Source organism: Saccopteryx leptura, chromosome 2 (genome assembly GCF_036850995.1).
Source record: "Saccopteryx leptura isolate mSacLep1 chromosome 2, mSacLep1_pri_phased_curated, whole genome shotgun sequence".
NCBI lineage: Eukaryota > Metazoa > Chordata > Mammalia > Chiroptera > Emballonuridae > Saccopteryx > Saccopteryx leptura.
The window spans coordinates 368,115,453-368,133,357 of record NC_089504.1 but is presented as its reverse complement, the minus strand read 5'-3'; the positions used below and the strand labels follow the sequence as shown (position 1 = coordinate 368,133,357).

The window sequence follows — 17,905 nt, the reverse complement described above, 5'->3', positions numbered from 1 at the left end:
GATATTTTTCTTTTCCTTTCTTATTTGAAATGTGCCTTAGAGTGAGTTACAAAAAGTTTTGTGTTTTTTTTTTGTATTTTTCCGAAGCTGGAAACGGGGAGGCAGTCAGACAGACTCCCACATGTGCCCAACCCGGATCCACCCGGCATGCCCACCAGGGGGCGATGCTCTGCCCATCTGGGGCATTGCTCTGTTGCAACCAGAGCCATTCTAGTGCCTGAGGCAGAGGCCATAGAGCCATCCTCAGCACCCAGGCCAACTTTGCTCCAATGGAGCCTTGGCTGTGGGAGAGGAAGAGAGAGAGAGAGAGGAAAGAGAGAGGGAGGGGTGGAGAAGCAGATGGGCGCTTCTCCTGTGTGCCCTGGCTGGGAATCGAACCCAGGACTCCTGCATGCAAGGCTGACTCTCTACCACTGAGCCAACCATCCAGGGCACAAAAACTTTTTTATTAATTCATTCTGCATCATACTCGGTGGTCCCTTTTAGCCTGGAAGCTCATGATTTAATATTGTACCATGTTTTCTTGTGTTATTTTTCTAAAGATTAATTATTTCTGTTTTCTGCTTCTATTGAGATGGATACATGACTTTCTCCTTCATTATGTTAATGTGCTGAAGTACCTGAATTGATTAAATCAACCTTGCATTCTTGAGATAAACCCAACTTGGTCATGATGGATTAGTATTTTATTTTATTTTTTGGCTTTCTTCTTTTCTCACAGTTTTATTGAGGAATGCTTGGCATACAATAAATGGTACACATTAAAGTATGTATTTTGATGTTTTGATGTATGTATATATCTGTGAAACTATCACTACAATTAAGATAGTGAGCTATCTGTCATTCCTCCCACTCACTGCCCCCAATCTCTTAGGTGACCTATTTCTGTCACTGTAGATTCGTTTGCATTTTCTAGAATTTTGTATAAATGAAATAATGCAGCATGTGCTCTTTTTTTGGTCTGGGTTTTAAAACTCAGTATAATTATTTAAGAATTCATTCATTTTATTGTATGTATCAACAGTTCATTTTTTATCGCTGAGTAGGATTTCATTATATGGATGTACCATATTTTGCTTATTCATTTACCTGTCGATGGACATTTACATGGCTTCCAGTTTTTTTTTTGTTTGTTTGTTTTTTCAGAGACAGAGAGAAAGTCAGAGAGAGGGATAGATAGGGACAGACAGACAGGAACGGAAAGATATAAGAAGCATCAATCATCAGTTTTTCGTTGGGACACCTTCGTTGTTCATTGATTGCTTTCTCATATGTGCCTTGACCACGGGCCTTCAGCAGACCAAATAACCCCTTGCTCAAGCCAGCGACCTTGGGTCCAAGCTGGTGAGCCTTGCTCAAACCAGATGAGCCCACACTCAAGCTGGCGACCTTGGGGTCTCAAATTTGGGTCTTCTGCATCCCAGTCTGACGCTCTCTCCACTGCACCACTGCCTGGTCAGGCCAGTTTTTAAATATTAGAAATAAAGCTATTATAAACAGTCTTCTGGGCCCTGGCCGGTTGGCTCAGCGGTAGAGCGTCGGCCTGGCGTGCGGGAGACCTGGGTTCGATTCCCGGCCAGGGCACATAGGAGAAGCGCCCATTTGCTTCTCCACCCGCCCCCCCCCCCTTTCCTCTCTGTCTCTCTCTTCCCCTCCCGCAGCCAAGGCTCCATTGGAGCAAAGATGGCCCGGGCGCTGGGGATGGCTCCTTGGCCTCTGCCCCAGGCGCTGGAGTGGCTCTGGTAGCGGCAGAGTGACGCCCCGGAGGGGCAGAGCATCGCCCCCTGGTGGGCAGAGCATTGCCCCTGGTGGGCAGAGCGTCGCCCCTGGTGGGCGTGCCGGGTGGATCCCGGTCGGGCGCATGCGGGAGTCTGTCTGACTGTCTCTCCCCATTTCCAGCTTCAGAAAAAAAAACAGTCTTCTGTAAGTCTTTTTTGTAGAAATACGTATCTGTTTCTCTTGGTAAAAAACCTCTGAGTAGAATGTCTGGGTTATTAGGTAAGTGTATGTTTCACTTTCTAAGGAATTGCCAAACTGTTCTCTATTTTGGGAGCTCCAATTATTTCACTTCCTCACCGACACTTGTTATAGATAGCTTTTTTAATTTAAGACATTAAGATAGGTATATAGAAGTATCTTATTTTGGTTTTAATTTGCATTTCCCTAGTAACATATGATATTGAACATTTTTTCATGGGCTTATCTACAACCAGTGTGTCTTCTTTGGTAAAGTGCCTGTTCAAATAAATCTTTTGCCCATTTTCTTAGTGGTTTGTGTTCTTATTATTCAATTGTTAAAGTTATTATCCTGTGTTAAAAGATAAATAAAATGAGGCATATTAAATTTATAAGTTATTTGAGTAAAAATCAATTCAAATTAGGCAGTGGTAAACCTGAAATTGTTAGGAGTATTCCACTGACATGAAGTAGAAAAAGACTTCTGCAGAGAAGAGATAGAAGCAAAGGAAGGATATCATGTGATTGGCTATAGCTTACTTAGGTGGTTGTACTGTTTGGGAAAGCCTAGTTGGTTGGTTGTGACTGGTTGTACTTTGGTTTGAATTCTCAGCCTTGAGGTTTTAGAGGCTTGGGTTTAGGTTTGCTTAGAAGGCCACTAAGGCATTCAAGCCTCTTCAGTCTAACGATGCCTTTGTTTAATTAATCTAACACATATATGGTAGATATAGGGTTTTTTTGTCTGATATATGTTATATGAATATTTTTTTCTGCCTATGGATTGCCTTTTAACTTTATTAACAATATTTTTTAAGGTTCAAATGTTTTTTTTTTTTAAATGTGAAGACCAATTTATTGATTCTTTTTATACTTTGTGCTTCTTGTGTAGTATTTCAGATACTACCAAACCCAGGGTCACTGAGATTTTTCTTAAGTTTTCTAGACATTTTATAGTTTTAGCTGTTGTATGGTTTATGATTGATTTCAAGTTAGTTATGTAAATGGTGTGGGGTAAGGGTCATGGTTCATGTGTGGGGGGAGGCTATCCATTGTTACAGTACTTGTCATTGAAAATAGTATTCATTCCATATTAAATTATCTTAGCACCTGTGTTGAAAATCAATTGGCCATATATATGTGGATCTGTTTCTGAATTCTCTATTCTGTTTCACTGATATATGTGTATCTTTATGTCGATATTATGCTGTATTCATTATTATAGTTTAAACTAAGTCTTGACCTAAAATAGGATGTTTTCCAGTATTGTTCTCTTTTTTCAAAATTGTTTTTGCTATTTTAACTCCTTTGCATTTCCATGTAAAATTTGGAATCTCCACTTCAATTTCTATAAAAATAGCATGCTGGAAATTCAACTGTGACTGTATTAAATCTATAGACCTCCTTATACATATTTGTATCAATTTATTATGTTAATATGGTAAATTACACTAATTGATTTTCAAAAATTAAACCAACCTTTTGTTCTTTAGATAAACACCACTTAGTAATGATATATTGTCCTTTTTTATATAACTGGAATTCAATTTGCTAATATTTTATTTTATTTTACATTTAAATTTTTTTTTTTTTTTTTTTTTTTTTTTAGTGAGAGACACACAGACAGGGACAGATGGCAGAAAGGAAGGGAGAGAGATGAGAAGCATCAACTCATAGTTACGGCCCCTTAATTGTTCATTGATTGCTTTCTCATACATGCCTTGACTGAGGAACTCCAGCTGAGCCACTGACCCTTGCTCAAGCCAGCAACCTTGGGCTCAAACGAGCGACCTTTGAGATCAAGCCAGCAACCATGGGATCGTGTCTGTGAGCCTGTGCTCAAGCCAGTGACCTTGAGGTTTCAAACCTGCGTTAGCATCCCAGGCTGATGCTATATTCACTGTGCCATCACCTGGTCAGGCTGCTAATATTTTAATTAAGAATTTTTGCATCTATGTTTACAAGGAATCTTTTCTGTAATTTTTATTTGGAATGTCAAAATAAATTGGGAATTTTTCTTACTCTATTTTCTTAAAGAATTGTATTAGGTTGGTTTAATTTTTTTCTTAAATATTTGATAGACTACATCAGTGAAACCATCTGAACCAGGGGTTTTCTCTGCAGAATATTTTTGATTACAGATTCAATTCTTTAATAGATATAGGGCTATTTATATTTTTCATTTCTTCCTTAGTTGGTTTTGTTAAATTGTATTTTTAAAGGAACTTGTTCATTAAATCTGTCATTGAATGTATTGACCACAAAATTGCTTATGATATTCTCTTATTCTTTTAATGTCAGTAAGATCTATAGCAACATCCACTTTTTATTAGAGATATTTTTTTCCACAGGCCTAATTTTTATTCTGGAATATAAAGCTCTTTTTAAATTAAAGTATAGTTGACATACATTATATTAGTTTCAGGTGTACAACATAATGAAATTCACATTTATATACTTTACAAAATGATCAACACAAAAAGTCCACCATCCATCATCTGTCACCATGCAAAGTTATTGTGATACTATTAACTTCATTCCTATTCGCTACTTTATATCCCCATGACTTATGTTACAACTACAAGTTTGCACTTCTTAATACCTTTCACCTTTTTTGCCTATACCTCAACTTCTCAATTCTCTAGAAACTCAATTTTTCTGTATCTTTGAGTCTGTTTTGTTTAGATTTCACACATAAGTGAAATGATACAGTGTTTGTCTTTCTCTTATTTCACTAGCACAGTACCCTCTAGGCCAGGGGTCCCCAAACTACGGCCCGTGGGCCGCATGCGGCCCCCTGAGGCCATTTATCCGGCCCCCGCCGCACTTCCGGAAGGAGCACTTCTTTCATTGGTGGTCAGTGAGAGGAGCATAGTTCCCATTGAAATACTGGTCAGTTTGTTGATTTAAATTTACTTGTTCTTTATTTTAAATATTGTATTTGTTCCCATTTTGTTTTTTTACTTTAAAATAAGATATGTGCAGTGTTCATAGGGATTTTTTCATAGTTTTTTTTATAGTCCGGCCCTCCAACAGTCTGAGGGACAGTGAACTGGCCCCCTGTGTAAAAAGTTTGGGGACCCCTGCTCTAGGCCTATCTATACTGTCACAAATAGCAAGATTGAATTATTTTTCATGGCTGAGTAATGTTCCAGGGTGTGTATATGTGTATGTGTGTGTGTGTACACATATATCCACTTCTTTTTTTTTTAATTTTTTTTCTTATTTTTATTTATTCATTTTAGAGAGGAGAGGGAGAGACAGAGAGAGAAGGGGGGGAGGAGCTGGAAGCATCAACTCCCATATGTGCCTTGACCAGGCAAGCCCAGGGTTTTAAACCGGCGACCTCAGCATTTCCAGGTCGACGCTTTATCCACTGCGCCACCACAGGTCAGGCCCATATATCCACTTCTTTATCCACCTAGGTTGCTTCCATATCTTAGCCATTGTAAATAATGTGGCAGTGAATATAGGAGTGCATATATCTTTTTGAATTAGTGTTTTCTTTTCTTTAGATAAACGCCCAGAAGTGGAATTACTGAATCCTTCTTTGTCTCTTGTTTTGGCCTTTGTTTTAAAGTCTATTTTGTCTGATATAAGTATTGTTATCCCAGCTTCTTTTTTTTTTCCATTTCCATTTCTATGAAATATCTTTTCCATCTTTTTACTTTCAGTCTATGTCTTTCAATCTGTAGTCTCATGTAGGTGACAAATGTAAAAATCTTGTTTTTTATTTCTATCCATTTAGTCACCCTATATTTTTCAGTGGAGCACTAGTCAACTTACATTTAAGTAATTATTGATAGGTATGTACTTACTGCCATTTAAATTGTTCTCATAGTAGATTTGTAAGTGGTTGGTCTACTATCTTTACTATATGTTTGCTTTTACTAGTGAGATTTTTTTCCCTTTCATATATTTTCTTGTTCCTAGTTTTGGCCTTTTCTTTTCCACTTAAAGAATTCCCTTTAACATTTCTTATAATGCTGGTTTACTGATGAATTCATATAGTTTTGCTTGTCTGGGAAAATCTTGATCTCTCCTTCAATTCTGAATGATAACCTTGCTGGATAAAGTATTCTTGGTTGTAGGTTTTTTCCTTTTCATCATATTGAATCTATCATGTCACTCCCTTCTGGCCTGCAAAGTTTCTTTTCAAAAGTCAGCTGATAGGCTTATGGGAATTCCTTTGTATATAACTAGTGGTTTTTCTCTTGCTGCTTTTAAGAGTCCTTTTCTTTAACTTTTAACAATTTAATTATAATGTGTCTTGATGTGGGTCTTATTGGATTAATTTTGTTTGGGAATTTTTTTGCTTCTTGGACTTGAATGTCTGTTTCCTTCATCAGGTTAGGAAAGTTTTCAGCTATTATTTCTTCAAATAGGTTTTGTGTCCCTTTCTCTCTCTGTCTCTTCTCCTTCTGGGATCCCTATTATTCAAATGTTAGTACTCTTGATGTTGTCCCAAAGGGCTCTTATGTTATCCTCATTCTTTTTAACTTTTTTCTTTTTCTTTTCTTTTTTTTGGGGGGTATTTTTCTGAAGCTGGAAACGGGGAGAGACAGTCAGACAGACTCCCGCATGCGCCCGACCAGGATCCACCTGGCACGCCCACCAGGGGGCGATGCTCTGCCCCTCCAGGGCATTGCTCTGTTGCGACCAGAGTCACTCCAGTGCCTGGGGCAGAGGCCAAGGAGCCATCCCCAGCACCCGGGCCATCTTTGCTCCAATGGAGCCTCGCTGCGGGAGGGGAAGAGAGAGACAGAGAGGAAGGAGAGGGGGAGGGGTGGAGATGCAGATGGGCGCCTCTCCTGTGTGCCCTGGCCGGGAATCAAACCCAGGACTTCTGCACGCCAGGCTGACGCTCCACCACTGAGCCAACTGGCCAGGGCCAACTTTTTTCTTTTTTGAATTTCCAACTGGATATTTTCCACTGTCCTGTCTTCCTGATTGTTGATCCATTCTTCTGCATCATCTGATATGCTGCAGATTTTTTCCAGTGTATTTTAAATTTCAGTTGTCAAATTCTTTGGTTCTGATAGGTTCTTTATTATAATTTTTATCTCTTTGTTGAAGTTCTCACTGAGTTTATGCACTTGTCTGCAGAGTTTTTTTTTTTTTTTAACAGAGTTAGAGAGAGAGAGTCAGAGAGAGGGATAGATAGGAACAGACAGGAACGGAGAGAGATGAGAATCATCAATTATTAGTTTTTTGTTGCGACACCTTAGTTGTTCATTGATTGCTTTCTCATATGTGCCTTGACCATGGGGCTACAGCGGACTGAGTAACCCCTTGCTCGAGCCAGTGACCTTGGGTCCAAGCTGGTGAGCTTTTACTCAAACCAGATGAGCCTGCACTCAAGCTAGCGACCTCGAGGTCTCGAACCTGGGTCTTCCACATCCCAGTTTGACGCTCTACCCATTGCACCACCACTTGGTCAGGTGTCTGCAGAGTTTAATGAGCATCTTTATGACTATTACTTTGAACTCTTCATCTTAGTAGACAGGTTACCTCAGTTTTATTTAGTTCTCTTCTGGGGTGTTGTCCTTTTTTGGGGGAGGAACATATTCTTTTTTCTCATTTTACCTGTTTGCTTCTAGGTATTAGGTAGGATGGTTAAATCTCCTGGTCTTAAAAAAGTGGCCTTATTTAGAGGGTGTATTGTGGGGCCCAGTGGTGGAATCCCTCTTGTCACCAGAGCCAGGTAATCCAGTGATGGTCCCTGGGTGAACTAATGTGGCCTCCTGCTGTGTCTGGACCATAACTTCTATAAACACACTGGCAGGTGAGGCTGGTCCCTGACCTGCTGACTGTGAGGACTGGACACAACTGTTGTGGGCTCACTGGTGTACAGGGTACACCAGCATGCTGTTGCAGAAACACTGGTGTGTGCTGGTGCCAACTAAGGCTACTCAGTAGGTATGGTAAAACAAGAGTCACTTTGGAGGGGTGCTAGCCTGTGTGGGTCCTCAGAGAAATGCCAGGGTGGGTTGAACAGTGTTAGCAAGGTTAATGGAGAGTGTGTGAAATGGTGCCTGCCAGTGGCAGGTCATCCAGATTATAGAAAGGGGCAGGGGGGTTGGCACACTGCAGCACTTCTCAGAGAAAGTTCCAACTGATCCCTGTCCCTCCAGCACACACCCTGAAATTAGTCAATGTATCACCTTCATGTATCTTCATGTATGACCTAGGTCACTGGTCGGCAAACTGCGGCTTGCGAGCCACATGTGGCTCTTTGGCGCCTTGAGTGTGGCTCTTCTACAAAATGCCATGTGCAGGCGCTACCTTGATAAGGAATGTATCTACCTATATAGTTTAAGTTTAAAAAATTTGGCTCTCAAAAGAAATTTCCATTGTTGTACTGTTGATATTTGGCTCTGTTGACTAATGAGTTTGCCGACCACTGACCTAGGTGCTTTTCAAACTGCTGCCTCTGTCTCAGGACTCAGAAAGAACACAACCTGGGTTTCCTACAGCCCTTATGCTTTCCCAGACATAAGCCCCACTGGTTTTCAAAGCCAAATGTTATAGGCACTCCTCTTCCTGGTGCAGGTTTCCCAGGCTAGGGCTCAGAGCCCTCACTCTTCAGGGATGACTTCTGTGGTTGTGATGTCCCTCTCACTTGTGAGTCACTGCATGGGGAGTGTAGGGTAGGGTAGGTCCTGACTAGACTTAGTCTCCACCCCTCCTACCTGTTTCAATGTGTTTTTTTTATATTCAGAGTTATAGAAAATCTGTTCTGCTAGTAGTCAGATTGTTCTCAGAGATAGCTGTTTTATTTATAGTTGTAGTTTTGGTCTCAGTGAGAGGAAGTGAGCTCAGGATCTTCCTTCTTCACCATCTTGAACTTGAAGCTAGGAGCCTTGCTCTTGAATTCCAAATTTAGCTTGTCTGTGAAATGTCATTTCTCATGGTTGGTGCACGGCCCCTACAAAAACATTTCTCAGGGTAGGATCACCACATCAGTGCCCCACTCCAGTGTGCAGGTCTCACCATTACAGATGTTGTTAATTTGTGTTTTCTCTCTTCTCTCCCTATCCCTCACCTCTCTATCTCATCATTATATGTATGGATTTATCACTTTTATTCATCTTTCTGGAGAACCACTTCCTTTCTCTATTATTTGTTCATTTTCTAGTTTGTAGATTTCTTTTCTTAACTTTATTATTTCCTTCCTAGGCTTACTTTATTCCCTCATTATTTTAAGCTTGTTAAAATGGGAGCTGAGATCATATATATACACATTTTTTTAAGTGAGAAGAGGGGAGATAGACAGACTCCTACATGTGTCCTGACCCCCTGACCCAGGCCCACCCAGAAACCCCTGTTTGGGGCCAAAGCTCAAATCAACCAAGTTATCCTCAGTGCCTGAGGCTGATGCTCAGACTAACTGAGCTATCCTCAGTGCCCGGGGCCAAGCTGGAACCAATTGAGCCACTGGCTGCAAGAGAGAAAGAGAGAGAGAAGGGGGAGAGGGAAGGGAAGAGAAGCAGATGATCACTTCTCATGTGTGCCCTGACCAGGGATTGAGCCTGGGATATTAGCACACCAGGCTGACACTACTCACTGAGCCAACTGGCCAGGGCTGGATCATATTTTAAACTTTAAAAAAATAACTGTCTAAGTCTGTTTGGACTGCTATAACAAAATATCACAAATTGGGTAGCTTTTACATGACAGAAATTTATTTCTCACAGTCTGGGCACCCAAGATCAGGGTGGTCAGCCTGGTTGGGTTCTGATAAAGGCCCCCTTCAGCTTAAAGACTGCCAGAGTCTGGCTGTGTCCGCAGGTGGTACAAGGAGCTCAGGGTGATTTTTTTATATTTACCCACATATTTATCATTTTTGGTATTCTTTATTTCTTCCTGTAGATCTAATTTTCCATCATTTCCTTTCAGGTAAAAAACCTCTGTAAGTCCGCAGGTGACAGATTCTCTCAGCTCTTAAGTTACTTTAGGTTTTCTTTGTCCAGGATCACAGCCTTTCACTGTGCTCAGTGCTAGAAAACTATTGGCTCATAGATTTTGTCCAGATTTATAGTAGTTCATGTCAGGAGGGAGAAGTCCAGTACTAGTTACCTTGTCATGGCTAGAAGAGGCCCTCTCTTCTGTTTTCACTTTTCAGAATTCCTCTAATTAAAGTGTAATTAAAGTGTTAGACTTAAAATGGATCTCCTCATTGTTTTTTCTTTTTATTTTTTTTAAAATTTTTTATTTATTCATTTTAGAGAGGAGAGGGAGAGACAGAGAGAGAGAAGGGGGGGAGGAGCTGGAAGCATCAACTCCCATATGTGCCTTGACCAGGCAAGCCCAGGGTTTTCAACCGGCGACCTCAGCATTTCCAGGTCGACGCTTTATCCACTGAGCCACCACAGGTCAGGCCTTCTTTTCACTTTTTATCTACTTATTTTATTTTACTCTCTAGGTGATTTTTTTGACCTTTTCAATTCTTCTTCTTAGGATCTCAATTTTCTATCATATTTTTATTTTTAAGAGCTTTTTCTTATTTGTATGTATTTTTAAGATTTTATTTTATTCATTTTAGGGGGAGGGAGGGAGAGACAGAGACAGAAGACAGGGAGGAGCAGGAGGCATCAACTCCCATATGTGCCTTGACCAGGCAAGCCCAAGGTTTTGAAACAATGACCTCAGCATTCCAGGTCGACACTTTATTCACTGTGCCACCACAGGTCAGGCTCTTTCTTGTTTTTTGATTGATTTTATTAAATAGATCCTATTTCAAGGGTGCAGTGTTTTCTTGTTATGTCTCAAAGGGCAGTGATGATAGGAAGGGAATTCTTCTGTCTTCTGTATTGTTTTGTTTTGTTTTTCAAATTATAAGGGAAAGTTTATTTAGAAAGTTACAGAAGTGAAGGTAGTAGAAGTGAGCCAGCTGGGTGGCATGGGCTTAGGAAGCAAGCTACAGAGCAGAAGAAGGGCCCCTTGGAGTTTAGGAGAGAGAAAGGTAGCATGCCTGGGGGAAGACAAGAGGGAGGGGAAAGGCACAAGTGTGCTGGAGAACATGCTTTGTATTGCTTTTGATTTCCCTCTTCCGTGTATTTGTTTTAGTCACTGTCTTTCATGTTGGGGATTGTCCTCAAATATCTGACAATCCTTAGTCACTTCATACTTAAAAGTAAGGCTAGCAACCCTGGCTGGTGGCTCAGTGGGTAGAGTATTGGCCCGGTATATGGACATCCCAGATTCAATTCCCAGTCAGGGCACACAGGAAAAGAGACCACCTGCTTCTCCACCCTCTCCACCTCCCCCTTCTCTCCCTCTTCCCCTCCTGTAGCCAGTGGCTTGATTGGTTCAAGCATAGCCTCTGGGGCTAAGGATAGCTTGGGTTGCTCTGAGCAGTCAGCCTTAGGCACTAAAAATAGCTTGGCCCCAGATGGAGTTGCAGGGTGGATTCTCATCAGGATGCATGCAGGAGTCGGCCTCACTGTCTCCTCTCCTCCCACCTGAAAAAAAAACCAGTAAGGCTAGAAAGCTGAGCTTTCTGTTGGGCAGGGCTTGTCTCCTGCTGGAACTCAATAGAGTGATCAGCCAGGATCTGGTCATTTTGTTTGGACACCCCAAATATTGGCATGCATCTCTAAGTCCTTTCTTAAGCAGTGTCCCAGAAATGTACTGACTACAAAGTGCAGTCTTCCAATGTCTTGTTGGAGAATAAACCTGTGTGCTGTTATCCTTGAAGCCCAGTTAGAAAAGGGCACTGGGGGTCTATGGTGAGTAGGTAGATTTTAAATTACTCTGTTTTTGGTAAGATTTCTCACCCCTACTTTCAGGTGGCCTGGTGCCTCTGAGTCTAGAGCCTCCCTAGATCAACCTTCCCAGAGGGAGGTTTCTAGAGCAGGGGTTGGGAAACTTTTTGGCTGAGAGAGCCATGAACGCCACATATTTTAAAATGTAATTCCATGAGAGCCATACAACGACCCATGTACATTACACATTATCCAATAAAAATTTGATGGTGTCCCAGAGGACATCTGTGATTGGCTCCAGCCACCCGCAACCATGAACATGAGCGGTAGGAAATGAATGGATACGTGAGAATGTTTTATATTTTTAATGTTATTATTATTTTTATTAAAGATTTGTCTGCGAGCCAGATGCAGCCATTAAAAGAGCCACATCTGGCTTGCGAGCAATAGGTTCCCGACCCCTGCTCTAGTGCTTTTGATGGTGAGAGGATGGTTGTGGTCTCTGTAAATGGGACGGGAGAAGACCTGGACCCTCACTGCTCCTGATGAAAAATCCTTCTTTCAGCCCACCTCACACTGCACTGGAGTGTTCATTCCTGAGCCTTTCAAGATCTTCAGTGCAAATCCACTTACTTTTGGCAGCTCTTCCACAGGGTTTAACTCTCTCCAGTCGGCTAGGTCAGCATCTGCTTTCTAGCATCTCTTTTGCTATTATTGTCTTTTCTCCAGTTTCTTTTGTCCTTATGGGACAGTATTTTTTGACCCCTTTGCTCTCAATTAAGTAGCATTTCAGGAAAAAAGAGGAGATAAATGTGTGTGCTCAATTTCCTACGTACCTTCCTTCTGCTATAAAATAAGGAAATGGGGAATCATTTAAAAACTGTGTTATTAGCCTGACTGGTGGTAGTGCAGTGGACTGAGCATCAGCCTGGGATGCTGAGGTCCTGGGTTTAAAATCTTGAGGTCGCCAGCTTGAGCGTGGGCTTGTCAGCTTGAGTGGGAGCTTGCCAGCTTGAGTGCAGGACCATCGATATGATCCCAAGGTCTCGCTGGCTTGAGCAAGGGGTCACTGGCTTGTCTTGAGCCCCCGGTCAAGGCACATATGAGAAGCAATCAATGAACAACTAAAGTGAAGCAGCTTTGAATTGATGTCTCTCATTTCTCTCCTCCCTCTTTCTACCTTCCTGTCTTTTTCTCTCTCTCAAAAAATATTGTGTTATCAAGGTCCTGGCCGGTTGGCTCAGTGGTAGAGCGTCGGCCTGGCGTGTAGAGGTCCCGGGTTTGATTCCCGGCCAGGGCACACAGGAGAAGCGCCCATCTGCTTCTCCACCCCTTCCCTTCTCCTTCCTCTCTGTCTCTCTCTTCCCCTCCCGCAGCAGAGGCTCCATTGGAACAAAGATGGCCCGGGCGCTGGGGATGGCTCCTTGGCCTCTGCCCCAGGCGCTTGAGTGGCTCTGGTCGCAACAGAGCAACGCCCCAAGGGGCAGAGCATAGCCCGCTGGTGGGCGTGCTGGGTGGATCCCGGTCGGGCACATGCGGGAGTCTGTCTGACTGTCTCTCCCCATTTCCAGCTTCAGAAAAATACAAAAAAAAAAAAAATGTGTTATCATATGGATGATGCAAACAAGACTATATGAAACTACTTAGAGACCCATCATAGAAGAAAATACTTTGGGTTTACATTAGGAGCTTGGTGAATAAGTAAATGGACATTTATATTTTTAGGTTAAAATAATATGCTTAAGCTATGAATACATGTTTGTATTGTTATTATTATTCACAATTTTCACTTTTATTGGGTTTTTAATTAATTAACCCATTTTGTTTCTGACTGTGATATAAAAGATGGTTTCTTTTGTCTCTCTAAGCTTAATTACTGGGAGATAGTGGTTGTCTTAGAGAAGAGGACATGGAAGTTCAGGATAGTAAGTGATGTCTTCCTGTTTTCCAGGTGACTGAGCAGCTACCGTAAGTTACTATGGAGGTGAGATTGGATATAGGAAGTGATAGTACTACCTCTCAATCCTCTCCTTTTCATTCACTCTTTAATTTTTCCACAAACATCTATTGGCCACTAGCTGTTTGCTGTGCTCTGTGAATCTCACTATGGGGACACAGAAGCATTGACTTCACCCACAATCTTCATCCAACATCTGTGAACCCAGATGTCTCCTGGTTGTTCACAGGCACAAAAGGGATATACTTGCTTTTTCCTTGGGATGGGTACATATTGGTGACTTTTTAAATTTTTTCAGCTTTTGGACTGGTGGTAAAAGTGTATGTTCTCTTAATTTTGGTCAAGAAGGCAAGCATCCAGGTGAAGCAGTCATGTTAAGGGGAGGGAAATGCTGTGCAGTAGAAATTCCCTTTCTTATAAATGGCATAATTTAGAATGCTTTAACAATAGACACTGGTGACTAGTCATACTGAACACAGGACTCACTAATTTTAAGCCTCACTCAGATGACTATGCAATAAGATTAGCAGCATTACAGGCTCCGGAAGGTTCTTTCCTTTTATTTTTAAGCTTTAGGCTACCATATTACCGTCCTAAAGCCACACTGTTTACCAAAAGCACGAGGAAGAAACAGCTTGCTGAGTAGAATTGCTAGACTCTTTTTCTGGCTCTAGGTCTTCTTTTCTCAGTTCTAGGAAGAAGAATTTTTCTTGAAAGAGCTATAGTTCACTTTAGTCATATGGCAACAACTGCATTGTTAGTCTACAAAGAAATTCAGGCCAAAATGACCTGGCTTGCAGATTGTTTTGACTTTAGCCTTCCCATTTTTACTGCCTTCCCACTGTCACACAAGAGGCTAATGGAACTCCCTGTGGCAATTTCTATGTCTGTGTCACATATCAGGAATAAATGTATTCACATACTCTTCCATATACATAATGTTCTATCTATCTATCTATCTATCTATCTATCTATCTATCTATCTATCTATCATCTATCATCTACTCTTATTCATATATATATAAATGCTGTCATTTCTCAAAACTCTTTCTCTTTCTCCTTGTTAGTTTCCTTCCAGCTTTCCACTCTCTATACAAGATATTGTCCTGGTAACAGAAGGCAAGTAGGAGTCTGTAAATGACATTTGTAAAGAAAGAGGGCTTATTGAGAAGTGATGGCAGCCATTGAAGCAGAACAGAGTGTGGCAGCATTGAGAGAAAATACGGGACTGGGGGGGGGGGGTAGAGAGAGCAAGGGAGGATGAAAGAGTAGGAGGAGGAAAGGCCAGAGGCGGTAGGTGTGGTGGGAGCAGCTAGAAGGGGATGAGCCCTGTGTAGAAGAGAAAGCCAGGATTTCTGGGGGATACTTCTTGCATGCTTCTTTTTTTTCTTTTCTCTTCTATTCTTTTATTCTTTTATTTTTAGTGGCAGACTTCTGAGATCTGAGAAAATATGGGGTAGTACTGCTCCCCCATATTTCATTGTCTAACCACTAGAAACTCACAGTAACTTTCAGCAGCTGGTAGTTGATTTTTCTTCCTTCTTTTTCTAAGTGAGAGGAGAGGAGACAGAGAGACAGACTCCTCATGCACATCAACTAGGATCCACCCGGGAACACCTGTCTGGGGCTGATGCTCTGCCCATCTGGGACCATGGTCACAACCATGCTATTTTTTTAGTGCCTGAGGTGGGAGCTCCATGGAGCCATCCTCATTGCCCAGGGCCTATGAGCTCAAACCAATCAAGTGGGAGGGGAAGAAAGAGAGAGAGAGAGAGAAGGGGGAGGGATGGAGAAGCAGATGGTCACTTCTCCAGTGTGAATTGAACCCGGGACCTCCACATGCTGGGCTGATGCTCTACTACTGAGCCAACTAGCCAGGGCCTTGTAATTGATTTTCAAATCTCTTTTAACCCAAGCCTGACAAGCCAGACTGTAGGCTTGTGCTAGAGAAGGTGAGAGGAGATAAAGCTCTAAGATTCATTCATGCTTTTGCCTATAACATTTGATCAGCAAGAAGAATCTGTCCCTAAAAGCTCCCTGCCTGCCTTCAACCAGGGATGCAAAGGGAGAACGTTGGGAAGGAGACGGTATAGTAGAAAGATGCAGTTTTAACAGTCAGTGAAGTAAACCCACTACAATTGGCCACATTTCAGAAAATGTGAATGTTCCATTTAAAAAACAGACAATGTAAAAAAAAATTTGGTTATAGACTTGCTGAGTTAATACTTGCTGTCAGATGCTTATAAAAAATAATACAAGCAGAAAACAAAAAGCTCTGTTTTCCAGTATGAGCTGACTTCTACTCCAGGACTTCCTGGCCCTAAAAATGTTCTGCCATCAGTGTGTAGTTATGAACAAACTGTGGCTCCAGGAGTTTTGTTCTGCATAGTGGGGAGCTGGGAAAACAGGTGGCTACACAGGTGGTGGACTTGGCAGAGAGGGGAGCCTCTGGGTTCGACAGCAGAAATAGATGTCACCATCTGGCACAAGACCCCTCAAACAATCCCACCACCTCCCTGTCCTACACCTTATCCAAGTTGAGCACAGATGGCATTTAATATATAGTTGATTAATTTTTCTATGACATAGTCCTGGTTTTAAGACAGAAGGTGTGTGTTTTGTTAGGAGTGTCTACTAAGGTGGAGCTTAATGGAGAGGGAAACTGTTTTTGAGGATAGATTGCTTCAGGCATGACAGTTTGGGTTGGTACTGGGAAGTTTCCTGTTAGAATAGGGAAGTGTAACCCCAGGAAAGAGGCAGATGAGCATGCTAGCCATTGGTGAGCAAGTGAAATTGACTCCTGAATGAGCAGGGGCTCCGCAGAAAGATTTCCTGAAGACACTTCATGCCAGCTCCTATGACTTTCAAATCAGACTTCTGAACATAAGCAGCTTGTTAGGTGGTTTAACGCTTTATTTTTTCCAGGATTTGAACATAAATGCCAGACTGTGGTTGTGTTGGATATGGTCAGTAAAGCCAGATACGCTATGAATTCCTTATTGGACATCAACATCTAAAATCTTAATGGTTATGAACTTGCAGAATCTTACTTGGGATAATGGAATTTTGGAGACACAGGGGAAATGTTTGATATTTTTTACTGTTTAGTTTGTTCTGTAGTTCATATGGTTAGGTTATCTGTAGCATGCCCCAGATGGACACATTACAGCCTTTATCAGTTGTGATGCCATACCTAGATTCCAATAACAGGATGGCATTTTACCAAATTCTGAAAGCATGACTCTTTGGACTGAAGCAGCCTATCCTTTAAAATGCCTAGTAATGTAAATTCTGGAAACAAACTTCCAGGTTGAAACTCCTGCATTTGCTGCAGGAACTGGTTGCAGTATCACTCACCGTGAGAAGCATCTTGTGCACACAAGGATGACCTTGTGTGGGGGGAAGGGTTGATGCTGCTCCCTTTGAGTCAGAATGGTGCTGGCCACTCATCCCTAACTGTCTTTTCCTGGCCAAGCCGCACTCAGTGATGCCTGCGGTGTAGCTGGGGCACGCTTGAGATCAGACAGAACCCTAGACACCTGTCAGACACCCTCTTTACCCAGTGGATGGCTAGAGCAGGGGTCTCAAACTCGCGGCCCGCGGGCCTCATGCGGCCCGCCGAACAATTTTGTGCGGCCCACAGACTAATCCACGAAGTTCAAAATATTAAATAAATATTAAATATTAAATTTAATATTAAAATATTAAAATATTTTGAACTTTGTGGATTAGTCTGCGGGCCGCACAAAATTGTTTGGGCCGCGAGTTTGAGACCCCTGGGCTAGAGTGTGAGGCAGTGGCAGTTGTTCTATCTAGAGATTAGAGAGAATCATAGTTCTGCTGATGGTCAATCAGAGGTCCATCTCCCTCCCCCTCCCCTTCAGATCCATGACAAAGAAGAAGAAGAGTTCAATGAGAAGAGTGAGCGTGATTCTGGTATCAATGAGGAGCCTCTGCTCACAGCAGACCAGGTATGAGTGTCTCCCTTGGTAACTGGAATTTCTTGGCTTTTCTTTTTGCTAGAGAAAATGTTTAAGAGAATGTCCTCATCACATCCATGTAAGGCAGAAGGAAAAATGGATAGTGTTATGGTGGCTGTGTTGATGGCTTGGGGAGTATTTTTCAGAAGGGATTTCCTTTCTTTTTTTTTACCTCAATTCACCCACCTGCTGTGAACAGGAACATAATTCCTCACAGCAGGGGAGGGCGGGCTCTGTGTTTGGTGACAGCCAGAGGCAGGCCCAGAGTTTACTGATTTTACTTACCACTAAACCTCTTATTATAAGTC

At 41.9% G+C, this 17,905-nt stretch overlaps 1 protein-coding gene and 1 non-coding gene across 2 annotated transcripts in view; one reads left to right on the top strand and one right to left on the bottom strand.

Moving 5' to 3' along the window:
- The window catches only part of FEZ1 (fasciculation and elongation protein zeta 1), a 55,981-nt gene that overhangs the window by 19,724 nt on the left and 18,352 nt on the right, over nt 1-17,905 (top strand). Inside the window, exon 4 of the mRNA XM_066366474.1 lies at nt 17,502-17,588. Within this exon, the coding sequence (XP_066222571.1) occupies nt 17,502-17,588 (87 nt within the window). The remainder of the gene's footprint in view (nt 1-17,501; nt 17,589-17,905) is intronic.
- TRNAA-UGC (transfer RNA alanine (anticodon UGC)) lies at nt 358-433 on the bottom strand. The gene has a single exon. It is a non-coding gene; the product is annotated as a tRNA-Ala (tRNA).